The 27,990-nt window shown below is 40.6% G+C and overlaps 3 protein-coding genes across 4 annotated transcripts; all 3 read right to left on the bottom strand.

Moving 5' to 3' along the window:
- Window positions 1-2,382: 2,382 nt before the first annotated feature.
- Window positions 2,383-10,947, bottom strand: LOC146507720 (uncharacterized). The gene is given in 4 exon segments (XM_085176639.1): window positions 2,383-5,857; window positions 5,859-8,204; window positions 8,544-8,669; window positions 9,923-10,947. Coding segments are annotated over 3 exon segments (3,603 nt in total). The 5' UTR covers window positions 8,661-8,669; window positions 9,923-10,947; the 3' UTR covers window positions 2,383-4,717.
- A 109-nt stretch (window positions 10,948-11,056) lies between these two features.
- Window positions 11,057-13,624, bottom strand: LOC146507719 (uncharacterized). The gene is made up of 2 exons (XM_085176643.1): window positions 13,465-13,624; window positions 11,057-13,048 (listed from the first exon to the last, which is right to left on the bottom strand). The coding sequence occupies exon 2, from the start codon at window positions 13,011-13,013 to the stop codon at window positions 11,526-11,528; it is 1,488 nt and encodes a 495-aa protein (XP_085032769.1). The 5' UTR covers window positions 13,014-13,048; window positions 13,465-13,624; the 3' UTR covers window positions 11,057-11,525.
- Window positions 13,625-16,100: 2,476 nt separating this feature from the next.
- LOC146507718 (uncharacterized) lies at window positions 16,101-26,596 on the bottom strand. 2 transcript variants are annotated; one of them, XM_085176640.1, is made up of 2 exons: window positions 26,076-26,596; window positions 16,101-19,555 (listed from the first exon to the last, which is right to left on the bottom strand). In XM_085176640.1, exon 2 carries the CDS (start codon window positions 19,498-19,500, stop codon window positions 16,462-16,464), a length of 3,039 nt encoding a protein of 1,012 aa, XP_085032766.1. In that variant the 5' UTR covers window positions 19,501-19,555; window positions 26,076-26,596; the 3' UTR covers window positions 16,101-16,461. The 2 variants fall into 2 exon arrangements, with proteins under 2 accessions (XP_085032766.1, XP_085032767.1); XM_085176641.1 differs by lacking the exon at window positions 26,076-26,596 and adding an exon at window positions 22,529-26,069.
- Window positions 26,597-27,990: the final 1,394 nt, after the last annotated feature.

Here is a 27,990-nt window from a genome sequence, read left to right as displayed (position 1 = left end):
TTTCATGTTGTTCCTTGTTTTGTGCTGTTGGGTAAAACATGACGAGAATCATCAGTAAAGCAGATAAATCATAATCACACATGTTTTTCACAATTAGCATAAGACAGTGGTTCAAAAATGAAAATTATATTTTTTTTAGTATTTAAGATTTAATTAAGTTCTTTTTAACTACTTTAGATTTAAGACCACAGCGAGCTGCATAGATCGATTACTTTATAAATAAAATTTTAATTTTTCATTCATCACTTAGTGGTAATGCATTAATTAACCTTATAAACATTAATATTTGTTTTGGTCAATGACTCTATAAAAGGTTTCTAAAGTCATTGGTTTTAATTCAGCAGTGTGTATACATTTTATAGAAAACAATAATTTTACGTTTAAATTGAAGTCACAGTCTTACACTCTTGTTCTGTAAGTCTGGAATTTTTTTCATAAACAGATAATAAAAGCAAATTATCCAAAGAGATCCACAGGCAGCACAGTATATATATATATACACATCACACATACTGGTGAATTAAGTATGCTCAAGCTCTTTAATCAAACTTGTATTGTTTCCACTAAAATATAATTATTGTTGTTATCCATGAATTTTCAACTTCAAAGTTTACAAAAATGCAGAAAAAAATAGTAAAGCACGTTATTATTGTTTTATTGAGATTCCACATTACACTCATTTACTTGTACTTCTGAACAGGAAACGTGTTTTTGTGGTTCAATGTAATGCTTGGTTTATTTGTGCAGGGTCAAATTTGATACAATGTGTGAAAATAGTTCAATTAAATATTTTCCTATTAAATAATAAAATAATAAAATAATAATAAAAATGTAAACCTTTTTTTGACAGTTTTTAATTTTAATTTTTTTTTAAAATGTTTTCTTATCTTTATGGCAGGCGATCTAATACATTTGTTTAGCACTATACTTGTCTCTCACTTATCTTCTTTGTGAAGAGACACCAAGAGTATAAGTATATAATGCTACATAATCATACAGTTTTTCCATCATTAATTCAAATCTTTGATAAATGAAGTGTATGTGACTGGTGGTAGGACTAAACCTAGATTATAAGCACTGACCTTTATCAACCAGATGTCTTTTCACACGCTGGTCAGATAACAGATTGTCACAGTGGGTTTAAAATTGCAGCAATTTGTTTGACTATCAACTGTTCTTCTATCATTATTTGGTTGTGAAACACTATAACACCTTTAGTATATAGCTAGCATATAGCTGCTGCACCATGTAATACCATCTGAAAGGCATCTAATTGACAATGATCCCAAACATAATGCCAACGCAGTAAAAGCATACTTGGATAGAAAAAAACAACAAAAAAATGAAACACTATCAGCCATAGACAGGCCTCCCCGGAGCCCAGACTCAACATTATTGATGCAGTGTGGAATCATCCTGAGAACAGAACAAAATGAAGTCAACAGCCAAAGAAGAGCTGTGAATGTCCTTCAAGAAGCCCAATCCTGAAGACGTCTTCAGACAATAAAGGTTGTCTAAGAGAATTTAACCCTGTAAGAAAGAAATTTCTAATTATTTGGAACTGAGATGTTTATTAACCCTTATAACAAAGTCCACAAAACTTTTTTTTCCCTATATCATGTTGTGTATGATTTATTTTTTGTATCACATTCGATAGATTGGCAACTTTTTGTTAACAAAAATTTTAATTTTAGACAAAAAGAACTTTTGTCCATAACATTTTGAAATTATATCAACTATTGATGAGATAGAGGTCTCAGAAACCCATGTATTAAATATGATAGAAAGGCATTATAGGGTTAAGGTGTGTTGAAAAATAAATGCGATCATACCAAATACTGATTTTCAAACTTGTTGCAATCGTACAAACTCAGTCTTTCCCTTATACCCATTCATATTTTTTGAAATATACATATTTCAGTAGATATCCACAGATATTCTCCATTTTCCAAGCAAAACATAAAGAAATGAGGGTAAGTTCAATACTTTCACACATTATAGTATACCAAATATTTTTTTAAAATCACACAATAATAAAAGTAGTATTTGGGTTTCAGTGGAATACATAAACATCAGGACTTTGCCCTTATCTTCCAGACAGTGGAAAAAAAGGACAAAGATACTGGTGTCCTTGTTATCTAATAAAAAGGAAATGGTAGGTCTAACAATTTTTTGAAGGCTTTTATTCCTCTGATGATAATTTAATACTTTTAAAGATGGTCAAATACTACAATTATAAGTTTTTGCTTTAAAATGTTTTATTAAGACCCCTTATTAACTTAAATACACAAACTCGGTACCTATTGATCAATCTGACTTATTGCCTTTCAGTGCGAAAACATGCCGGAGAAGCCGATATAACTTAAAAATAAAGAATAACGATTTGATTACAAAAGTGATGTTTATTTTATTAAGACAAACTATAGAAGACAATTATTTACAACACTGCAAGGTGTCCATTCAGAAACTGCTTTGAATTGTTAATTCTTTAAAGCAGCGGTCCCCAACCCCAGGGCCACGGACCAGTACTGGGCCAAGAGAGGCTCGGGTGTGAAATTTATGGTTTTCAGGATTTTTATTGTTAGCTGCTAATAAAGTTAGACAATTACACAGTGAATTTGCGTTTATTATTATATTTACGAAATACCAGTTTTTGTTTTGGTCGTATCATTTTATTTTGTTGTATTCATGCGCGGCCTTAAAGGCCGGTCTGTGAAAATATTGTCTGACATTAAACCGGTCCGTGGTGCAAAAAAGGTTGGGGACCGCTGCTTTAAAGGACTCCACTGAACTCAAGCGTGACATAAACACAAAGCATGAAAAAGCATCTTTTCCAAAAGCTGTAAACAGTGATCGTCGTTCAACAAAACAAGCTTGGCTCAACAAATGAGGGACGTGTGTTTTTCAGTATTTATTGAAAAACTTTGCAATAATTCAGTTTATCACACAGGCTCACAAAATGATTCATGAGTAAAACTGATAGTCACTCTTAAAATGTAAATACAAAATGCCAGAACACGTTATTGTTGTGGACCAAAACAAAATTGTAATCGGTACACTGTAACAGCCAAGAAAACATCTGCATGAAGTAGATTTTAATACTGAACCCACAGTGTCAATGTCCAATATGTTGTATTTACTTGTTAGTCAGTCAATCCATGCCTCATTAGTGGGAGCAGTACTGTGTCCCCCCCCCCCCCCCCCCCTACACACACACACAGAGCACAGTGTATTTTCTCCAATTTGTAAAATGAGAAAGATGTAGGGCAGCAAGAATGTGATGGTTCAAAAGAATAGTGAATATTGTGCTCAAAAGAAAAACAAAAACCATCCAAGGACCACTCTCTTTATGATTTTAGAAATTTTACATCAAGTAAAATTTCTAAAATCATAAACATGTATCCAACAGGCCTATTTCACAGCAGCCATTTGACTTAAAATAGTGGCTAAACAGACAGGAAGCTTTAATAATGTGTTTAGATTAGTGACACTTGTGTCTCCCTACTATCTGCTGTGGCTGCTGCGAAATAGGCATAATGCATAATCCCAGGGTGGCTTCTGGTTAAACTGAATTTGACACAGAGCACTCGTATCAAATTTGCACTTCTCTCTTTATCTACATGTCTTCTGTTCATTTTATACGAATTTAATTACAGAATACTGAAACCTAAACCTGACAAACAGCTGACTAAACGATTAGAACATAATCTTCCAAGTCACTTGAGTGCCTAAGTTTCCCAGGTGTGCAACAACATTTCATTAGCTTTATTCAAAGCTGTCTTGATGCATGCTGAATCATCCAGGTAAGGAAATCCCAAAAAGTTGATTCAGTTCATCTGGACGTGGTGTTTTCAGTGTGACATCCAAGTGACTTCTTCAGTCTCAGCTGACTGCAGGTTTCCCCATCATATTAAACAGTACATTTGTGTTTCCACAGCTGTTTTTAACTTGAACCTTTAACTGCTTAATAAACTTAAGAAAATGTACTTTGCATATTTGTCTTCTCTCATAAAATGAACCCAACAAAACCTGCACTGAGCTGAGACCCAAGAAGTCGCTTGGATTAGTGATGAAACATTTCTCCCACTGAAAGCTCTACGTCCAGATAAACATAATCTACTTTTGGGGATTTATCTAAAGCTGTATTTCCACCACAGGTTTCCCAAAGAATAAGGAACCTGCGGAGTAAATCAGGATGTTTTCCAGGGACCCGGCAATATTTTAGAGTTTTGAGGAAATATTTAACCTAACAAAACATCCTTTCTAAGCGGTATTACTGTGAATGGGGCTTCGGTTCATGTGTGCAACTAGTGCACTTCTCACTCACATCACAATATACTGCAATACCTCACAAAATATGTTCAATCTAACATTTTGGATGCACTTTGTGATGACTGCATGTCTCTTTAGTGACAAAGAATTGTGCGCTCACCTCCCTCATTTCACATTACGACATCAACATTTTAGTGTGCTCTACGCTGAAGTAGTGATCTGCAATATAGTGGCATGCCTAATTTGCCTAATCTTCACAGCTCTTTAAATCATGGTGGAAATGCAGACGACCAACAGTCTGAAGAAAGCTTTTTGTGCCTTGAAATTTCCTGGGACATTTGTGTGGAAATGTAGCTTAATACAGGATTACAAGGACCCCAGAGTGGAAAAACGTGATGGGCACAGAACATCGATGGCCACTGAAATGTATTTTGATTTAAAATCATTACACCTGGCCTCTAGCGTGCTGCAAATAATGCTGATAAAGGTCTGAAATGGCTGCGTAGGAACTTCCACACACAGCACAGCTCACACCGTCTGAAGGCTTTTCATTTGACATGCTGGCATTCTGAGTCACGTGTTTCTTCACAGTTCTTAAAGGGGTAATGGGTTTTCCAAGTCCATTTTTACCTACACTGTCACAACTGGCCTCTTTATCTTGCACTACATTTGCCCTGCTGGGATGCTCAGAAGAATTACCCAAATCAGGATCCTGGCTTTGAACACAGGAAGTCACAATTGATTCCTGAAAAACTGGGTCTGGATATTTAGATAAGGGATCTGAGAGAGATTTAATTTCCTCAGAAGCTTGGCGTAATGTTTCTATGCCGTTATTGGTGGGAGGGTTTAGCGTTTTCGTGTTTGATGGTGCACTGCGATCATCTACCGATAAATCAAAATCAGAGTCTTTGCGTATGTCTTGCGTTGAGGAATGGCAGAGCTGGTGACTAAACAGCATGTCTAGAGTTTTAAAGCTGCACCTGCAGCGCTCGCATTGATAAGGCAGAAACACTTTCTTGGGCCTGACTTGAACCCACTGGAACTCTGGGTGCTCACTCATGTGTTTTTTGTAAGGCTCTACAAACCGAAAACCTTGCCCGCATTGAGGACACGTGAAGCGGCCATCCCTGTGACGATGAATTCTCTGATGGTGCCACAACTTTTTCCAGCTTCCTAGTGTTTTACCACAGCAGGCACAGGTGTAGCTTTGACCTGGGGCGTGTGTGAGCATGTGGGCTCTGAGCCTGCCCATGTGTCTGAAGAGTCGCCCACAGTTTGGGCACAGATATCTCCTGGGATCTGATCTGTTGTCTACTTTGTTTAACTTTGACACTAGGTGTGAGAGACTGTGAGCTGGTATGACCGTGGACTGGAACGGTTTTTTCAAGTTGTTGGAGCGTTTCTTGTGGATGATCTGTGGCCGTTTCTTCTGCGTTTCACAGCTGGCAGCTGCCACCAGAGCTGAATTGTGCGCCGATGAGCACCTGAGCGCAGGCACTGTGTACTGAATTAACGACACCGTCTCCTCCTCCTTAATCGCAGAGCTGGAGGCATTTTTTTCCACACTGCACTGACTGCGATGGGACGTTGAATTCAGACAGCACACCGAACAGCTTGTCGCAGTACAAGCAGCGATAAAGCTTTGCGCCGGTGTGCTCTCGCATGTGGCTGTTGAACTCCTGCAAATGGTCAAAAACATTCTTGCAGATGTGGCATGTGTACGTTAGCGAAGGCTTTGGGCATCTGTGTGCTTGCGCGTTGTCATCGCTTCCCAAAGGTCTACATGAGTGATTTTTTGCATTGCTGTAGTGAGTAAATGATTTTTCACAATGGGTGCAGTTGTAACGCTTCACAGACCAATGCGTGAGCTCGTGAACACGGAGGAAATAGGCCTGCCCGAAAGCTTTGCCACAGATGTCGCACTTATAAGGCTTCTCTCCTGTGTGGACTCGGACGTGTCTTATGAGCGCCGACTGAAATGGGAATGATTTGCCACAGTACTGGCAGACTTTTTTCTCTCTTTTTTCCACTGCTCTTTGCAGCTCCCTGCTGCTTTCCTCTGCTGGTTCTCTGCTCTGTTCCTCAGCCTTGCTGTTCTTACACTCCTCGTTCAGCTCGTGTGCGTGCACTTCCATATGTGCAGCGTACTCAGAGCAAGAGAATTTAATCTTGCAATATGGGCACTTCTGATATATGTTGCTCTTTCTGTGGGTCTTGAGATGAAGATTTAAGTTAGAGTTTTTGCTAAAACCCTTGCCACACTCTGAACACTTGAACGGCCTCTCTCCTGTATGAATGCGCTGATGGATGACGAACTGAGACAGAAACTTAAAAGTACGACCACAGTAACCACATTTCAACAGGGTTTTACCCCCCTTTTTAGTATAGATGACATTTTCGCCAACACTGGCGTTAGCTTCCTTTTCCTCATCACCGCTGTTTGTTTTTGGTTGAGTGTCACCACCCGCTTCGTGGTTCTCTACAAGACGCTCTCTTGGTGATAAAACCTTGTTTACCATCCTCCTCCTCTTACCACCTCTCTTGCGTCGAAAAACAACATTTGGAACCTCAGATTTAACTAAGGGAGTGGTGCTGTGCTGGGAAGAATTGGGGCTATTTGACCTGGGTGCAGGTTTTAAATGCTCCAGCTCTAGCTCTAAATTCTCAGCTTTGACAGCAAACGCGGCCCCAATAGCTGTCCGCGTTTGCTCAGGGGGAGTCAGGGTATCTGTGCTAGAGGGCTTTGCCTTTGGCAGCTCTGCATCTGCTGGAGACTCTGAGAAGTCTGGTGTTTCTGATGGTGACTCCTCGCTGCCATTTATGTCCAATGACTGATTTACTTTAAGGTTATCAGTCTGAGTTGGGTTTGGCAAATCAGATTCTTTGAAGCTGTCTGAAGGAATAGCTTCAGGCTCAGGCTGGGAATTCACCTCTGCTTTTGGTAATGCAGTTTTGTCTTGTTGCTTCTCCTGCTCTAGTCCTTCCCCAGAATGCAGGTGGAGCTGATCATTCCTCACATCTGAATCAGTCTCACGTTTGTCAGTGTCCACCTGTTTTTCTGTCTCTGTGCTTTTTCCGCAGTCTATGTCAGTGCTCAACGCCAGCAAGGCCTCCTGGGATTCATCCAGCTTGGACACTTTTGCTGGAAGTTGCTGATCAATTTGCAACTTAGTCCTTCGTCTCTTCGCACCTTTAGAGTTGGATGTACGAGTACTTTCTGTAGTCCCCGCTTCAGTTTGTTTTAGATCCTGCTTGTCCTTCTTGCTATGAGAGTCTAACTTATCATCCTGCATCAAAGTAGGTTGCTCCACCCTACTCCTCAGTGTTCGTGCAGGACTGCTAAATTTATTAGCATGAGGACCAGGAGCAGCCATAGAAACCTGGTTTTGAAAAGCTGCCATTTCTGATTTTCTTGGCCTTCCTGGTCTTCTTTTTGGCAGCAAAGGAGCAGCGACTTGTACGTTGTTATCCAGGACAGGCTGAGGAGCGGGCATCTCATTATGAGCCACACTATTTATTAACTTACTATCCACAGCGTAAGGCAAATTGTCACTGTTGTGGTTTTCCACACTTGCTGGCAAAGGTATGGTGGTGCTAACTTCCTTATGCTGAACAGCATCTGGACCTCTTTTGTCTTCAGTCGGGGCTGGTTTGATTTTACGGGGTCTCCCACGTTTCTTGTGGATGATCACGGGCTTCCCTTGGCTGTCTGTTGTAGAGCTGCACACGCTAGCAGGAGTCAGAGATTTTGCTTCCACCTCTGCCTGCGAGGGCACTGCCTCACTGCGCTGACAGTTTCTCTCACCAGCTCTTTCAGAGCTGACATGAACATCAGACTCCCTGCTCCCAGGCTGTTTCAACGCCGTCCCTTTCATTTTATCTCCCCGCCTGGAGTCCACGTCTCCCTCACTGCATGTCTTACCTTCGGGTATCTGTGGAAGTAAAAAGAAAAGTGAACATTAATGAATTAATGATTTTATTTTTGTTGCACAAATCATTTGGAAAAGCATGTTTATTAAAGGTGGAAAGCATAAACACATGAACTGGGAATCATTTGCACATTTCAAAAACTATAGAGAGATATTTGCACAAATATATCTACCAAAATTGGTTCAAACTGGAAAACTAAGCGTGCATATTCACATATGCACAGATGCATGACTTCATAACACATCACATCAGACTGCGCTCTTGATTAGTGCAGATTTAAATGACGCTGTATACTGTAATAAACAGCACAAGCTCATCCACTTGTCTTTCTTACTGGCTACCTGCTTGCAGTCCGAAGAGGCATGATTGGAACTGCGAGGTTGAGGTGCCACAGAAGTTAACTCAGAGACTGTATTTTGGTCACTGCTTCCTCTGCTGAAGGACATTTTACTCCCCATGTCAAGAGTCTGTGGATTAAACAGCGACAAGGAGGCTGTAAAACGAGCAGCGACGCGTAAAAGCAAAAACGCTTTGGGCTGGGGAGTAATTATTCCCAGGATGAAAAATAGAAAATTACTAATAAACTGCATGCAATGCCCATTTGTCGTGATAAGTTTAAAGTGGATGGTTGAACTGGGATCATCTCATGCACCCACTGAATATTTTTACAGATAGGTGTACCAAACTGCAAATTTATACTGGAGAAGTATAGTAAAAGCCATAACTGGATCACACACAGCCAGATTTAAGCTCAATAAGCATATGCTGCTTTGCAAAACTTCAAGTTTTCCCACAAAAAGATGAGCAACCTTTTAAAATTATCTAAACCCGCTGGGAAAGAAGCAGAGTTTGCAACTGGTTTTACAGAGAACTGCTGAGTTTCATAACCTCGTGACTTGAAGATAGCCTCTAAGGGGACTGACACCCTTTTCCCATTACATTTCCAGAGGTACATCTAGCATTTCTTCTATAACAGTTATATAAAAGTTAGTCAGAAGCAGGAGACGGACTTTTCCAATTTAAAAAAATAAAAACCATATAGCATCTTATAAATAATGATGCATCATTACACAACTGCTTACAAGCTATTTGGAATAAGCTCCCTAATAGGCACCTCTAACAATACAATCAATAACAATACCCTGTATGACAATATTTAAAGCTCATCATCTATCACCAACAGTTTAAAGCGACCGACCCGCAGAAACATGCACACTATCCAGGCTCAAAGTAGATTCACTGCAGTTTGCAAAAGCACAGGGCATATGCATTAGATGTAACAGAAGAAATCCAGCCTAGCTTGACAAGATGTGCATGGTTGCTATTGTTATCCTGCCTTTCATCTCCACTGCAGGAACACTTCATCTGATGGAGACTTTGTGATGCTCACGAGCTGCTCACTCACATTTAAACCCCCTCTCAGACACAGCCGTGCCCCACTGGCTCACTTCTATAATGTTTTACAGCATTTACAGATTTAAAAAGAAACCCAGCTACCAGTTATCATTCAAAGCTACCAAAGCCGTGACTAACAATGTGAGTTAGGCGTTATCGTGTGCTAGGCCACATCGCTAGCTCCGATAATTTGACATCACAGGCCACACGAACCTTAAGCATTAATCGCTACGCCTGCTCACACAACTTTCTTTACAGCTAGTAACGCATGTGTAGTTCATCTGTGAACGTCTGTGATGGGTGATAGTAAACACAAAGTGCTTGCCTGCGTGGGAGAGAGTCAGAACTGGTTTCTGCGTAGCCATGCGCTGATCGCCGCTCAAACTAGAACTAGCTAGCACTGGCTAACTCAAGCTGTGGCTACGAGGCATTTTGGACGCCCTTTTCTTACAGGGATGCACTGATCTAAGAGCTGAGCTGTTAATGTGGGCCTCGCTTTTTCTTCTTTTCTGAACAGTTTGCAGAAGTGAATCAGTCGGTAGCCACACACAAAGCAACCTGAAAAAACTGTTAATTAAGCCGAGCGCACAGAGCGGGTAGTTAGAGTGCTGTGGGAAATTTCGGAACTCCTCATGGGGAAAACTTTCAAAATTACAATCAGAACACGCGCACACAAAAAACAGCAGATTTGTTCTGTTTGTCAATATGTGTGTGTTGCTGAGACAATTAGAAATGTTATAAACAAGAAGCGTGGAAGGCAAAAAGACATACATTCATTTAGCAACTAACAATAACGTGAGTATGCCCAACTCCTACTCGTTCTGCAGTTTTAAGTTTTCGCAGCGAGTCCGTGCCAGATGTGCAAGCAGCAGGTATCTCAATGTACACCCAATATATATCCAGTTTGGCATATGTTGTCTTAACACATAGGATTTAAATTGACGCTTCTTTTACACACAGACAACAAGTGAACTCCGCATGCGCGCTTCTGCAGCATCTTTGATTTTAAGGTATGGACGTTACCTCATAATGAATGGACGCACGACGTCTCTTTGTTTGTGCTTTGAAACAGCTCCCTCTGCTGGAGAATCACTAATGACAATGAAACTGTCATCATTAGTTTGGTGGATACAAAAAACAGGCAATTTTAATGGTGGAGGCACAAAACTTGATAAAAATTAAGAAAAAAAACCCCTAATACACTATTAATATACCTCATTTTCAGACAGTATCTTTAAAATATCTATAATGAATTATTTTTCACGTTTGTATGTATTTGATGTACTTTGTGAAAGATTACCATGGCTTTACAATGCAGTATTAAAATATGCAGGATCTGATATCCTCGTGTCGTTTCCACATCATCATAATAAATGTTGTTCCAGGTTCAACATTGCAAGTGACCAACCACATTGTTGTGACGTAATACTATAAAGTGTCATGAACACAAAACACTGAGTTTGAAAATATACTTTAATACATTATATATTGTATTCTTAAAAGTCTCTACAAAGCTGGTATGAACACACTGGGTATTTTGGCCAATCCCCACAGCTTCACAACACATTCTGATCATACTAAAAGCATAAAAACAGAGCAAAATCTATAATAGTGCCGGTTAGGGCACCGAACTTGATTCAACCCCCACATACGTACATTTTTTTTCATCTTCTGCAACCACCACAGAGGTACCACCTTCATACTTTTATAAATTCGAAATGCATTAACAAAAGAAATCGAGGTGAATTAAAGATGCATTTTTATTATCACTACTCTCTATATCTTAAAACAGTCTTGAGCAAACCAGGAAGCATCATGCTCCTGTGCAGTGAACTGAGCAGATTCCTTTCATCCAGGATGTCGCCATCTCTATGCGCTTGGTCCATATTTTACATGACATGCAGACTGGATGTGCCTCACTAGTTTTGTCAAGTCTTGATTGGTACAGATGACGTTACTTGGTAAATCATCTCAGCAGGTTTGTCTGGTCCGCCTTCAACGATGTAACAGTCATCATCGCTATCTACTCCCGTGTTCCCGTTGACAGGCCCTTTTTCCAAGTTTACAGTCAGGATTTGGCTCTTCTTCACATTACCAGAAGGTGGTATAATGTATTTCCTTTTGCCATTTACCTGAGCAGGAACTGGGCTTGCCGCTGGTATCATCTTTTTGAACTGCTGCATGCCACCTCGCACGTGTTGGGCCATAAACTCCCGTGCTTTGACACACTTGTGCCTCTGAAGGAGTTGTGCAGAATCAAAAGAAATATGACAGACTCGGCATGGGAAGCCACTTGATGCAGAAGACACCCCTGCAGAGTTTGTGGGCATCTTTAACTGCCAAGTAGGATTTTGAGTCTGAAACTTTGATGGAAAGGACACACCGATGTTGGGGTTGGATGCATTCTTAAACTGCAATAATGGAGTGACACGTACCCTCTGATTGTTAATGAAAGGGACACTCTTAATTTTCAAGATGGAAGTGGGGGGCGGTTCACCAATATTCTGATTTGTCACCTGCAGAGAGGAAGTAGTCGGAAGACCCAGGGCGCTCAGAGTCTTTGCCCCACTAAGTGGCTTTGCTGTTATTAGCCTGAATTTGGATCCGTTGTTTGGTGAGTTACATACATGGTAGCGAGGCACGACCTTTTTGCTGGAGAGCAGCAGCCCACATCCTATGCAGCCCGAAATTTTGTCAGGAACATGGAAGTTGTGGTGGGAGATGAGTAAGGTCTTTGAGAAAAAACACTGCCCACACTTACCACAAGAGTATGGCTTTTGCTTGTTAAACCTGCGCACAGTTGGCAGCAACACAACTGGCTGATAAAGCGTCCAGACATCCACTGTCGGTGCGCCAACATCTGCGAAAATATTCTGCATGTCTGTTGTTGAGGATGCGGGGTTTGGGAGCAAAGATGGTTGTGACATTGATGGGTACAACTCAGGCACTTGTGAAATTTTTGCAGGCTGCACGCAAAGCTGCGGCACACACACCGACGCACTGGGTACCTGCAGCACAGGAGTCACTGGCAAAGAAACTGGGGGTGCACTGGCCTTTGTCCAAGCATTGGTCATTTTAGGCGTATTCCAGATTACCTCACCCTTCTGTATCCTTTTAAGTTTCTCCTCCTCCTCTATGCGCTTCTCTATCCTGCGGTTCCGTATGGTTTTGTGATCAAGCACTTGGTGCCCGGGCTCGTGCATAGTGCTGTGCTCCTGCATGTGCTTGTACTCAGTAAACTCGGTCCCACAGGAGCAGATGAAACTCGCGGATGAACACATATGCTCCTCCAGGCATTTCCTGTTTGCAAATATCTGCTCACAGCTGAAGCAAAACTGCCCTCCATTCATCAGGTCTGTGACCAAGTTGTAATCCAGGGCGCTTTGCCTTCCTGTCTCCATCCTCAGACTGGGCATTAGTGTGTTCACTGCTAACGGGGAGCCCGCTGGTCCTGGTAGAAGAAGCAGGTTTGAGAATAAATATGAATCACAAGCAGTGTACGGAACATCACTTTTAGCTTCTTTTTACATGTTTAAAATGCATTTGCTGTTCGCCTATAAAGGAAAGTCCGAACTTCTGCGCTTTGCACAATTACTAGCAAATCACTACAACTGTGAAAGGAAAACCAAATTATTAGGCGGTGAATTATTCACAAAAATGCACTGTACACTTGAGACATCTGGAGGGTAAAACACCTTAGCTAGCAACGCTGTAAAATTAAAAATTATAAAAAATTTTATCTAACGCGCGCTTCCTTTGCTACATGCCTAGCATGCTAGCGTTAGCTTCTGCTACATCACATACAACATCATTAGCTCATCCCAACATGAAAACGAAACCGCTGCCATCCCAATAGTAAGGCACTACCTTGGAAAAGCTGCAAACTGTTTGTCTGGTGTCGTTTTGCGAGACATTAACAAATGGGCTGAGTCGCCGGTATGTAGCACAAATAGGTAGCAGTTAGCCTGTAACCACACCGAACAAACAAGAGGGAAGAAGGAAAAAAAAAAAAAAGAGAAATCCTTCTTCTCTTAAACATCACACGCTGTTATGTTGCACTAGCGCCACCAACTGGGAATCTTAACGCATTCACCGAGTATAACAGTAAAAATCAGGAAAATCAGAAAATCCCCCAAAACATAACAAAACAAACAAACATACAAAACCAGCAATAAAGTTTTAGATACCATATCTTTATTCTATTTACAGAACAAACCGAAAGGGTGTAGGCTGATGCTAAAGCTAAAACACCTCAAGAAAATCAATTCAACTACAACTCACCTCACCTTTTAATCAAGACAAAAATAAGAAAAACAAAGAAATAATAGATCACTAATGTCAAATATACAACTACAGATGAACTCTTTAAATCTAAAGCATCTTCGCAGTAAACAGTTATCACAGTACTGAATAATTTTGTCTGGGAAGCCTGTTAATTTCTTCTTAAATGGTGCCATATTTGGTGATTTAGCAGCAGAGCTGAGCACGTGGGCTGTGCCTGTTAAAAACTTGCCAAATCTTCTCTAACAATACGAAACAGCTTCTGGATATTAAGTGGTAATTATCTCTTGTAGGCTTTGTCCATAATTTGAATTATGCTGAAAACTACTAATCTATCATACTTTGTTTAATTTCAGTGTATTTATTGAATATATATATTGGATTTGTTGACTCACTGTAGGGTTTGATAGTTGTCATTCATATGGTTTCAAAATAATTATTTCTTTATTAGGTTTTTATTTATATAAGTAAAAAGTTAGAAGTTTGTCTCAAGTTTCCAAACACATCTACATATTAAATCATACATGGAACTATATGAGAATAATCTAAATACATAGTGAATTTATTTGTATATGAGGTCTTCAACTTTGACCATACTGAACTAGATTTGGACATTTAGATTTAGATCCAATTTCCAATTTCATTTTACATAAACTAAGTTCTTAGTTATTGCCTGAGGAACATGAAATCAAACTATTTACAACAACAAAGGTTTATAAGTCAAAGCTTTACTCCTTTCGTTTCAGTATCTTTTCCATTCTTTCATCATAATATTGCTAATATTTCCTTCTCCTTACCCCCCAATACTGCTATAAAGGTGTAAAGAATAATTTCCTGGCATACTTTGGACCCACTAGTATCAAGTGAACACCATTTAAACACCAAAGCCTACCTGTTGTTGCTGACCATGTCCAACCCTGTGTGACCACAGTGTACCCATCTTCTGATGTCTGCTTCTTGCAGAATTACACATCACAAAGTTTAAATGATCTGAAACTGATTTCTTGAACATGGCAGCGATTTCACCGCACCTTTGGGATGTGGGAGAAAAGGAGATTCACATGATGGATGTGCAACTCAAAGCTGCATCACACAGTTGCTCCAGCAACTATGATGCTATCATGTCAACGTGGACCAAAATCTCTGAGGAATGTCTCCTGCACCTTGTTGACTTTGAGACAAAGAAATAAAGCAGTTCTGAAAGCAAAAATGGCTTCACCAAACGTACCTAATAGTGTCTGGTGAGTATGCGGTAAGTCCCTTTATCCATGTCACTAGTTCAGTGAGACCTGTACATTTAATCCAGTTTAATCCAGCCTAAGTGAGTCTTACACAAACAAGTTAACACGAATGTTATTAAACCTTCCGACAGCAGGCACAGCCTGTGAGTTTTACTTAAACTAATACCTATACTGATTGTTACTAATCTACTTTTGCATTTGCTGCAGTTTATGTCAGTGAATTGTAGATTTCACGCTGTAAAGAAAAACACTGACTTACGATGTTCAATCCAGACCTTGGAAATGGCAGCAGACTCAGTGCCACTTGCTCTAGAATGTTGCCTTGGACACACAGATATTAAGCACTTCTAATTCTGCTGATGAGGGTCATTTGATAAAGTTAAAATCTCCTCAAGTAGGGATTAAATAAACTGCTTGAAATCCTGTTTGTACAGCTTTTGAGCACTGTGCTCTCAAGTGTAGATCACAGCATTTTAACTTTAGTGCACACCCACATCATGTACTTTTCATTTGTCAACCATGTTGATTTATTCTGATTACCATTATACCACAAACACTTTAACATGGCCTGTTCAGACAGCAGTCTTGAGTCCAGGTAATTGTGGCTAGATTGAGCTCCTCCTAAGTAAGCCACTTAGTACTTATGTAATATGCAAAGTGAGCTATGAATGACCACACAGATTAAGGAAAAAAAAAAAATGGGAGGGAAATTGGTATTCTCTCATAAATATGCAAATCTCAGATATGTTTTCTTTCTATTGAGTACCTACAATTTAAGTATGAAACAGCAATCTAATGATCTTGGTACATCACATTCATGAAAACCTTAAGTTACAGAAATATTAATACAATGCTCCAAAAGACCACATAGGATGATGGAGGTGGCATAAAATATAAAACTGTGACGACATGAAGTAAGCACCCTTTACTTGATAAGGTTTGGTCAATATACTTAACATGTCCATTGAGAGAGTTCACAACTTTTCTGTTTCACATACTGGTATCTTTATTAACACCAAGAACAACAACAAGCTACAGCACCAACCCGATGATAAAAGTTTGGTTATCAAATATTCAATCATTTACAGGCTACTGATAACAGGGAAAATAAGGATCAACTTAGTAAAACTAAAATGTGTAGTATGTCTGTTTTTTTTTTTAAAACATTTTTAAAGAGGGTTAAGCTACTATCGCACTTTTAAAAAAAAACAAACACCTTATGTAGCTGTACAACATCCTGTAAAGTTTAAAAACAAAAAAGCAAAAAGAACACAGTATAATAAAAAAGAGCTCATTTCTTAATCCAACACTCTCAAGACAGACACAATTTTAAAAAATGTTGTTAAGATGTAAGCTGTTCTTGTGTTTTTGGATTTATGTCACCAGCCATGATGCGATGAATCCTCCTGCGGTGGTTTTTGAGTGATTTCAGGTTTGGGTACGTACCCTGGCAGACGTCGCATCGGTACGATTCAGACTGTTTGTGAGTCAGCAGGTGTTTCTGCAAACTCTCCACTGTACCAAACCAGCGGAGGCAAACAGGACAGCGGACAGGCTTGATGGCAGGCTTGCAGGCACCACTCCTCTGGTGAAAAATCAGACTGATGGTGTTCGGAAAGTCAGCGTTGCAATGGGAACAGTGCACGCTTTTGGGTGGGCTTGCAAACTGATTTGTAACCCGTGCACCTTTGCATCGATTCCATGATATGTGCCTTCGGAGGGAACAGCGAGTTGCAAAAGTATTCCCGCATCGTGTGCACACAATCCTCCCCTGCTTCTTTGGTGGATTTGGTAGTGGATCTGGGTGTGATTGCTTCTGTGGAGGAGGTTGCACTGACTGAACCTGCTGCTGCTGTTGTTGTTGTTGTTGTTGCTGCTGCTGCGGCGGCGGTGGAGTTTGCTGCTGCTGAAATCGAATCAACAGTGGTTGTGATCGCTGTGGCTGTAGTCCCTTCAGTAACTGGTGATGAGGATGCATGTGGATCTGCAAATGAACTTCATAGTCTGCCCAGGAATTGACTGTTTCTCCACAAGTTGGACAAGTGTACGATTCTTGAGCATGCTTCTGCAAATGCTCCAAGAGAAGTCTCGGAGACGTAAATCCGACCCCACACTCACACGTCACCCTCCTTGGAAGTACAGACGGCAGTGACATGATGCCCCAGTTTCCTCCATCATCCTCCTGGGTTTGACTTGCTGGCTCTGCTGATCCATTGCCTGGCAAGCTCGTCTGCACAGTCCCTCTTTCCACATCTGCCATGGTTCGTTGAAACTGACATCTTTTTCTATGAACCATCATGTTATCTTTGCGGTTGAAGGCCTTCCCACAGACAAAACAGGAAAACATTGGTTTGATATTATTGGCATTCAGTGTAATCAAACCCTGACTACCACCCTGTGCTATAGCTCCAAACCCACGTGGCCTGAAACCACAGAGTCGCAGGTGGCGTCTCAAAGTTGAAGCACGGCTGTAGGTTTTCTGACACCTGTTGCACGGGTATCGTTTCACTCCATCCCGGACGAAATAGCGCAGACCATGTTCGACTGAAAAGGAGTTCTTCGCTTCATCATCAACACCCTTCTCTGCAGAACTGAACACCTGCGTTTCATCATCCAAAGGCATCGTCCACTGCCCTTCGTTACTACCGTCACTATTGGCTGCTTCTGCATTCCAGTTATTTTCTTCTCCTTGCTGGAGTGAAATGCTACACACAGAATTATCCTTGTGCTGCTCCATCACTGGAGATTTCAGGGAGAATGGGGAGAAGTTCTGTGCTGGGCGAGCCCAGGCCAATTGTGAAACTGCAGACTGCTCTGCATTTGGAGAGGTTACCTCTACCTTGATACGGCCAGTAACTTCCGTGCCCACGGCAATGCTCTTGGAATTCTGGGATGCAGCACTGACTTCATCCACACCATCACTGGCAATGCTGTTAGTGGACTGCAGTGCTAGCATCTTCTGTATTGAGGGATTGATCTGCTGAGAGAGGACTGACCTTGGACCTTGGCACTTGTGCGTTTTGAGGTTCCACCTCCGTGCATAGCTGTGCTTGCACATTGGACAGAAGAAAACCTTTTTCGCATTGTTGAGACTGTGGAACGGCACTATTTTCTGTGCAAATGGAAACTTGGATTTTAAAGCGCTCGATGGCGGTAGAGCCCTGTTTCCGAACTGAGGGCACACATGATTGTCAGGCAAAGGCAGTCTCCCAATGATCAGCTGTTTGCATCGACGACAACACTTAATCCTCTCTTTTTTGTGTAAAAAATGATGCTCTGTCAATCTGTCCAGGTTCTGAAAAACCCTACGACAGCGGCCACACTGGTATTTCCCGTATGTTCCGTTACCAACAGGATCCATGAGCTTTTGACGAGTCTCGAGAACTACAACAGGAGATAAAGTCTTAGTCAGAGAGACAACCCTCTTCTTACTGGACTCAAGAATTCTGCTAATGGATGGAGCCTTTGTCTTTATATCGGGTTTTGCGAGGAGTCGCCTCAACTGTGCAATAGACAGATCATTGATTGGCGCCGCTTCTGTTTTTGATCCTGGTGTTATATCCACGGGTACAGCTTCCTGCTTGGGGATAACTGTGTTTTCGTTCTGATCCTGACTCGGAGGAAGGGGTAAGTGTTTCATGTACGCTGATGCGAGCAGCTTCATAAGGATGTTATTTGTGGGCAAATTCTCTCCTTTTTCACAGCTGCGGACAGCATTTGTGTTCTCCTCGAAATTAGTTTCCTCTACGGTCTCTGGTATTTGCTCGGCAGTGGATGACATGTTCTGAAGTTGCTCCTCATTATCATTTTCAGGGGGAGCACACTGGCCTTGAGGATCGGTTACTATGGCAATATTGTCCTCCAGGCTTACATCTGCTTTTTGGGCTGTTAAAGTAGGTAATTCAACAGCTGGGGACTTGGAGGTAGAGGGACAAGCAAGGGCCAAACTGGACTGGGTTACAGGAGTGAATGATACATGCTGGGTTGGAAAATCCTTATTGCAATCTGTTGCACTGGGGAGAACAATGTTACTATCCAGGGGCTGCAGCAGCTGTATTTGAGATATATGTGAACGTTTGTGCTCCAGCATAAGACCAAAGTCCTGAAATTCCTCTCCACAATCACAAATAAAGAAAGAAGGTGTAGGGCTGTCAGGCAAGAGTGTTGGCGAGCTTAGGTGCTCGATGGATGAGTCTGTACTTGCAAACGGCGTTTCATGTGGGCTGATGTTAGGCTGGGTTGGAGGAGGGGAGGTGACCTTGGAGGGTGGGCTGGCATGGGTTGCCTGATGTACTAGCAATGAGGCCAGTCCAGTAAAGGTGGCTGAACAAGCCACACAGCGATACACTTTGGCAGCATTTCCCTGTAGCCCAAGCATCATGGCAGCCAATTTACCCTGTGAGGCAGGCGATCAGGTGGTCAAACAGGATGGATTCCTGTAAATCACACAAACAACATGAACAAAAGGATGTCAGCAATAGAAAGCAGACAGTCTCCGTTTAACAGTATACACCACAAGCACACATATTTATTTCAATTAATTCCACAGTTAAATGTGTTTTTTATGAGTACTGATGCCAGGGTTCCCCAAGTGTAGAGCAAACCCTGTGGTTTGGCAGGCTACGGTGACCCCCAAACCGTTGGAGAGTACATTTTCACACAGAAAAAAGGCAACTGAAAAAAATGTAAAGTAGATTTAAGGAGGAAAGTGTCCGTCAGGTATTAGTCCGCCAATTGCAGATTACAGAAGGGTAGAGCCTTTATCATTGTATGTAAAAGTGGTCAACTCTTGCTAATATAGCTTGGAAGAAAATTAATTCCCTGGAGTCTGTCTGTAGTGTGCCAATTAGCATTATAGCAGGTGTTTGTGCGACAATAATTTAGTGCAACATTAAATTGACCCAGCAGAAACCCGAGTAAAACAAAACAACAATAAGGAAGCCAGAATTCTAGGTTTCCTGCTACCCATAAGCCCTTTGGAGAAATTATAGAGGAGCATTTTCCATACACACTAAGCCTTGAGCTTTATTTACCTATGTGTATACAAATCACCTTAATTTATACACAAAAAAAAAAAAAAAGCAGAACGTTTTGCATATGACCACCGACCAATTTTTTTTTGGTTGGAGAAAAGCAAAGTCACTGATGCAAAAAGCCAAAAGACTGTCCCATCTTTGTTCACAATATATATATTAGGGGTGCAACGATACACAAAATTCATGGTTCAGTTCAGTTCGATACTTTGGTGTCACGGTTCGATATTTTTTTGATACAAAAAAATGTTCATGCCTTTTTAATTTGTCATTTATTAAAATTATAAATATATATTTAACTATAAAAGTACAGTTTTTAAATTTAATGTTGCTGAAACAACAAAATAATTTAAAAAATAAATCTCTGATCGAGAAATCACTCATCTTTGGAAAAGAGAGTTTATTACAGAGAAATGGCTCTTTCCAAAATAAAAGCTATACTATACGCTTCTTCTGGGCTATATTCTCAGCAGCATATTAAACATATCAGGTCCCCATAAGGAGAATCATGTGCTAACGGCTGTCTAAATGACTCGGGTAAAGTTTGTAGCATGCGTGCTTGTTGTTTTTGTCTGCTTCCACTTGTGTTTGCACTAGGATGATGTCGGCATAAATGTGCAGTCATATTCATTGTGTTCCCACTAGTGCTGTCAGCGTTAATCTTGTTAAAATGACATTAACGCCATAACGTGGCAAATCTCCGTTAACGAGTTACCGCGGATTGCCCTGTGCGTGGGCTGGACGGCGTCAACACGTTAATGAGCTAACTGCGCTAACGCACTAGTTCTCACCAATTGAGCATTGCGTGGCACATCCAACATACTGTTTTACTTTTGTCCATGACGCGCTTACCATCAGGGTCATACTTCACATGAAAACCAAGATAGTTCCAAACGTCAGATCTGAATGAGGGTGGGGGAGGTTCAGTTTCGGGTAGCGTTGAGGCAGTTGCCATGTTGCAACGAGCTTAGCTTCTGTCTTGCTAGCTTGCGCTGCGCTCAGTGGATCTGCAGATTCACTGAGTGCTCAACACAGAAAGCATCGTCAGAAGAAAAGTTGATAAAATAAATAAAAAATTTTGTATTGTTCGATACATATGCATACCGAACCGAAAGCACTGTATCGAATGGTTCAATATCGATACGAGTATTGTTGCACCCCTAATATATATATATATATATATATATATATATATATATATATATATATATATATATATATATATATATATATATATGAATAAAAGGGGAAAACAAATAATATAGGAAACATTATTAATGAGGCCCATTGTAATTTGGGATGTTAGTGACTATGACCAAACTATATTAATGCTTTATCACGTCTTCTCCAAAAAAAAGCGATACATTTGAAACCATAAAAAAAAAAATGTGGTAAAAGACACGCTTGGACAGAGCTGCCTTTTGCAGAGGTCTTTCCTCTCAACACCTCATTCTACAGAGCAGATGAAGCATGCCCTAGATTGGAGGGACTGCAGAAGAATCTATCAGGTCTTTCTGCAGAAATGGGATCAGGTCCTCGAGCTACAGACTGACCCTCATTTCCACTGGCATGATGAGGTGCATTTCCACTTACTCCTGACAGCAGGAAAAAAATGTGCAGACCTGTGATACTGCCTCTGAAGCATGCCCAACTGGGAGAGCCTCAACAAAGCTGTGCTGCTGAGCAAAACCAGATGGCTGCATGTTTGGTCATGCGATAAACTGCACTCACTCACAGCCACTCACATGTAATGCAAATCAACACAGGTCCCATCATTAATTTTACACTACCCAAATATTTAAAAAAAAAAAAAAAGGAAATCTCTTAGCTGATACAGATAGGGTGATAAATTAAAGGAGAAACCAACATAAAGTGTTCTATGATTTGCAAAATGCAAAGTGATGGACAGTGTCCGGGGAGGAGACAAATCCTTTAGGGTTTGCATCAGGAAGGGCATCTGGCATTAAAATCTGCCAAGTCAAACATGGATAGCTACCTGCTGTGGCAATACGGGAGTAGCCGAAAATAGCTGAAAGCAATGAAATGTGTGCAAAACAGGTGAAGAAGAGAGTGCCAGGGGTGATTTGTGATAGAAGGACAGCACCGAGAGTGAAAGAGAAGGTAGTGAGACCTCTATGATGTATACAGGAAGCTGGGATGAAGATGTTAAGATTTTCACTGTGAGAGACCAGGGTGGACCAGATTTAAAATGAATATGTTAGAGGGGCAGCTCAGATAGAGCAGTTAGCAAAGGAGAAAAGGCTGAGATGTTTTGGACATGTGCAGAGGAGTGACAGTAGATATACTGGACAAAGGATGTTAAAGATGGAGTTGCAAACCACGCAGGAAAGAGGCATGTAGTAAAAGACAACGTACAGTGGGTTGATGCAACAGAAGAGTATGCTAGGGATAGATGGAGGCAGATGATCTGCTGTCGCAAGCTGTAAAGAGAGCAGCTGAAAGAAGACAGTGATGACAGTCACTTACTGAATTTTCACACCAATCATTTGTAGCCGCTGTTACCCTTATTTTGTTTACCATATTTTGTGTTCTTAAAGATTTGTTTAACTCCAACATTTTTATTGTTACTTTGCTTTAGCAGCTTCAAACGCTTTCTTAACCTTGCTGCCATATCAAAAATGTTATTTTAAGTCACAAGTGATCGCATTTCTAGGGACCGAATAGCTGTGCTTTTATACTGGCAATGCTGTGATATTTAGGGTTGCAAAAAATGTTTCTTGTCAAGAATTTGTCACTCTACTTCACCTACAGCTTTTTACAGTTTTTACAGAAATCAAAACACTGATGTGGCAAAGATAATAGAAAGCTGTGTGGGATAGACAATAGATAATAGAGATTCAAAATGTGACGTCATTCAAGGGTAAAACCGCAAAGAATTCTGGGAACTTGTGGCAAGAGGTACTAGCGCACGCAGGCTTTCAATTGAAATCAGTTACACAGCAATAAAAAGAAACACAAAAAACTGTCAAGAAGCTGTTGTATTATTAACTGCAATAGCCGGTCGCATGACAGCCACGGGAAGCCGACGGGTAAAGAGATCGTTTTTTTATCGGATTACGTCGTTGAAGAGAAATTATTCGAGCCATGTTTCTGAAGTAAAAAGAGGCGACGGATGGCCTGGATTGCAGCCATTCAAAGACCAAATATAACGTCCCAGAACATCCAGCTCACAGGTTAGTCTGCTCCAAGCATTCCCACAAAGGTCAGTGTTTTGTAGTAGTTAATACGTCATTTTTCATAACATAATTGGTGATATAGGTTATAAGCAAGTCTGGCGCTGAACAGAAATTGTGGCGCTATGCTATCACTGATTGCCCAGTACGATTACAGCATACAATATTATTGTCACTGCTACATTTCTGTAATGCGAACCAGAAATTATTTCCACTACTAATTAATTACCGTTGAGCTCAAAGGTCCTATTAATAAACGGTTAACGAATGTGTATTTATGAAGACGATTTGTGAGACTGGTAAACTTATGATACGTACGATGGTCTTTCGTTCTACACTGTGCATTTCATGGTCCTGTACCCATCCGTCAGTAAACTGTACCGGGGCTTGTTGCAGTGACCTGAAGTTACTGAACTTCATGAGTGTATGCACTCACTCCAAGAACCGTATAATTATAAATATGAGCGTGGTGAAAGTTGGGCAGCACGCTAACGTATTTTGTCCACTCTGTGTGCTCGTAAGGGTATAACCCTTTCACTCCTTTGATTTTTTCCTCGTATCTTTTCTTTGCCTTTTCATCAAGTCTGTCTTTGTACGGACCGGCATTGTTCTCCTTCGTTTTGTACATAACTTTTTTGCGGTGCTGCAAATGCTTGCATTTGATGCGGTACTTGGATTGTTTTGCCACGAGTTACCGGCATGCAATGTGCGAAAGTCACGTGGTCTGTCAATCTCTATTGAAACACTGATTTTATAGTAATTTCTGACTTCTAATCATTATACTGTTTTGAAGTGAACCACAGCTAACAGGCTTATAACAGCACTGAGAAGTTATTTCAAGAATGCATATGGTTTCATATATTCTATATTCATTACATGTTTAACAAATATTTAAGTCTGTTTTGATCAATTTTGATAATGACTGTTTATAGCTCAAGAAAACCAGAAATAAATTCTCTCAAATAAAAAAAAAATTTTGTGTTGAGTAAATGATGATCAAGTATTAACAATATAACTACCACAAAACTAGTCTAGTTTAGTACATACAGATTCATGAGAGGCTTTGAAGATAGACCAGTTACCCAGTACTACTTTCTTGCTGCTGGTCTCTGTCTAGATGACCAGTTTTTAGCTTTCTGAGGTAGGTGGATTTTCTGGTAGTTCATCAATCATGGCAGAAAGATCGGTTGGAACTATGATGCCAAATTTTTTATTTTATTTTTAAATAATAATTATTTACATTAGAAGATTTAGTGTAGTGGTTTACACATTTTCCTAACAAGTAAAATATCCCTTGTGTCGGGAAGGGCACCAGTTAAAAAAAACAAAACACAAACGCTGCCCTCTTATCTAACTAAAGGCCACATTATGCTGAGCGTTTTTATTAAAAAGAGCATGACAAACAATTTTTGTGCTCTATATACAAAGAGCACAAAATATACAAAAAGTAATTATTGTAACATTACGTCTTGGACATGAATACTATACTGTCAGAAAGCCTGTTTATTTCCCCTTAAATGGTACTCCATTTGTAAGCATAATGCACGGCACCCTGGCACCTACTCCTCATGCTGGTCACCAGCTATTCTTCAACTAGCATTTGTCACAAGTCAGCCAATACAGTTGTGTTGCTCACTCTAGCACGACAATACGCCCAAGCTGATCTCAATAGTGGTCAGTGAGGTTGAGGCCAGAACTGCAGGGATCCTCTCACTTCTAAATTGTGGAAGTAGTCTCTGATAAACCCTGCTCTGTGACATTGTCATCTTAGATGACGTCTTCTCGTCAGTCCCAGACTAGGTTTGGCACGTTTTTTCCCCACGGGCGCAACTTATATACTCAACTCTGCTGCTCAACCCACAAATGCAATTTCCAAACAAATATGGCACCATTTAAGGGAAAAGAAATAGGCTTTCCAACAATATCAGATTTATTGCCAAGAAGCATTAAAACAAACAAATAATTAACCAAAGAAGTTTCCTTACTTTCTGTACTGAGCTTTAATTTAATGTGCATTTTAATGTGGCAAAGAATGGATGAAACCTAAAAACTGCCACAGATTTCACTCAAAAACAAAAAAGGGTAATGTCATTGATATGACATTAATTCTAGGGAAACATTAACAATAAAGTGTTTCCTCTATGTGCAACACAATAACTTTAAAAATGTTATTAATTAAAGTAATGACACATAACCATGTTATGAATATTTTGAATATTTGAAGTTCAAGCATGAGGAGGCCAGTCTGACTTGCTGCTTGCATTATCGGACTATAAACAAGAAGATCAACCACAGCCAAGACACTCAATGCAAGGGGAGCATAAATATGCACACTGACAGGGTCGTTGCTAAGTAACACAAGAATAATAGCGTTACCTGTGTAAGTTAGTTTGCTAATGCTGGACGCACTGCTAACAAACACAGCTACAATGTTTTGCCAACTTACTTTTGCACTAACAAATGCTTAAACAGCTCCAACTGAAGCATATGAGAGCTTTTGCTAGCTCCGATAGCTAGCTTGACATTTTCGCCCACCGTACATAAACAGTGTCTAGCTGAAACACCTCAAAGGGGGTTTGCTAGTGAAAGCTAACCAGGAGGAGGTGCCCGGCCACGTTCCCGAGTAGGCCCAAGAAATGAATAACTAACTAACGCTCGCAAGCTAGCTACCATGACCTACGAAGCAGCAGCTCCACAGAAACCGCCCGTTTCTATCTTCACGTACTCACCAGTCACAGGAGCGTGAACGTTTTCTGCAGACAAGGAATCACAAAGGCTGGGAACAAGGAGAGGAAATGGCTCGATAGACATCTGTCCACGCAAGGAACGAACTCTCAAGGGAAGGGAAGGAAAGCTCAGCTCAACCCAGCTCTATGGTGAACAAATGTGATGCTGTGCCAGAAGGTAGAGCACTGAGCGGAAAGCTGCAGCTGCAGCAAGCGCGGAAGGGGTTGCACCGCGCGTGCGCAGTTAACGGAAAGCCTCTAGCAGCGCCTACCCTGTGCCCCCATGGCCGCGTGCCGGATTGGCTCTGTATCTGTACTAGAGTTCAGATTGCATATGAAGTACACAGTCCCACAAAACAACACACTACACACCGAGATCTGTAGAAATTTTACACTCAGCAAAGGTTCACAATTTTTTTTAAAAGGTGAATTAAGTATCACTATCAAAGTGTTGATTTCAACACTTTTTCAGGGTTTTTTTTTATAGCTCCACACTCTCCAGATGTAAATTAACACTTTCAAAATAGTTAAATATTTAACACTATTGATGAAAATTAAGGTACAATATACAAACTTTCATCTGAAACATTGTACAAGCTTTGCATATCAAGTGGTTTATGAAATTTAAACTCAGATATTTTTAATAATACACCTTTCCTCACTTTACAGTACTGACTGCATGATAATGGTTATAAAAAAAGGGATTTTCTACCAAAAGTATATCACTTATTTGACAAAAGATAGGCATATTTTCTTCCATGGCACCGCAAACAACAAGTCCAGCTTTATATTCTAAACTATCAACTTTAACGCAAGTAGTTGAGAACAGCTCCTTTGACGAAATCATTTTAAGAACTTAATTGCTGACCACATTCTCGTCTCTGACAGAAAAACATTTAATTGGCCCAAATTCATTTTGTTTTAGGGTGAAGGTTTCCTGGTGATAAGCACTGGCTATCTGATGCTTTTTAGCATGTGATTTGGTTACATTTTTGAAATGTTTAAAAGAATCTTTAAACCTTCTGTTTGGCTTCAAACCTCATACTCCACATGTGTAATAAGGGGCCAATTTTCCTAACAGAAGATGGGTAATGGCTCATAAAATGATGCTTAGGTATCAAGTTTCTATGTAGATACAAGTACTTAAATAGTATGCGGGGGTCAACAATCAAATGCTCATATATATATATACAGTGTTGGGGAGTAACGGAATACATGTACCGCCGTTACGTATTTAAAATACAAAATATGAGTAACTGTATTCCGTTACAGTTACCGTTTAAAAAGGTGGTATTTAGAATACAGTTACTTTGTTGAAATAAATGGATTACACGGCGGTACTTTCCTGTTTCATATTGTGGCGGGTCAGGACTGTTTGGGTTTTGTTTGACAGCTACGTTCTGTTGTTCCAGGCAGCAGCGTTACGGTTGCCATGGTTACAGGTTGACGCTCTCTCTCTGCGTGTTTCCTGGGTGAGAGAGGCCTTTTTGTTGTTGTTGTGCTAAGCTAATAAGCAGAATGCTACAGGCATAGCTCTAAAGAATGTAGCATCATAGGCAGTGTAGTCCGTGCTGCAGGGAGAATGGACTGCCATACACGTTATGTGTCTGTGAGCGAGGGAGGGAGAAAAAGGAAAAGTACGAGCTGTCATCGAGCAAAAACGGGAGCTGGAAGCATGTAAATATAATAATAACCACTGCAGCCAAGAAGAGAGCCTGACGAGCCCAGTTGTAAGTAAGCTATTAAGACTCGACTGTACACCGTGTTCGTGTTTTTCTCTGAAACAATAAGTCCCGTTGGAGCAGCCTTTCAACGCCTCTCTCTGTCTCTCGCTAGCAAAGTTGACCCAGACAACAAAGTAAAGCTAGTTTTCAGCTATGAGCCCGACACAGAACCCACCGTATTAGCCAGAGGTCCC

This window comes from Neolamprologus multifasciatus, chromosome 11, assembly GCF_963576455.1.
Source record: "Neolamprologus multifasciatus chromosome 11, fNeoMul1.2, whole genome shotgun sequence".
In the NCBI taxonomy this organism is placed as follows: domain Eukaryota; kingdom Metazoa; phylum Chordata; class Actinopteri; order Cichliformes; family Cichlidae; genus Neolamprologus; species Neolamprologus multifasciatus.
Note: the sequence above shows the minus strand (reverse complement) of the source record. Positions and strands in the feature narration are given on the sequence as shown.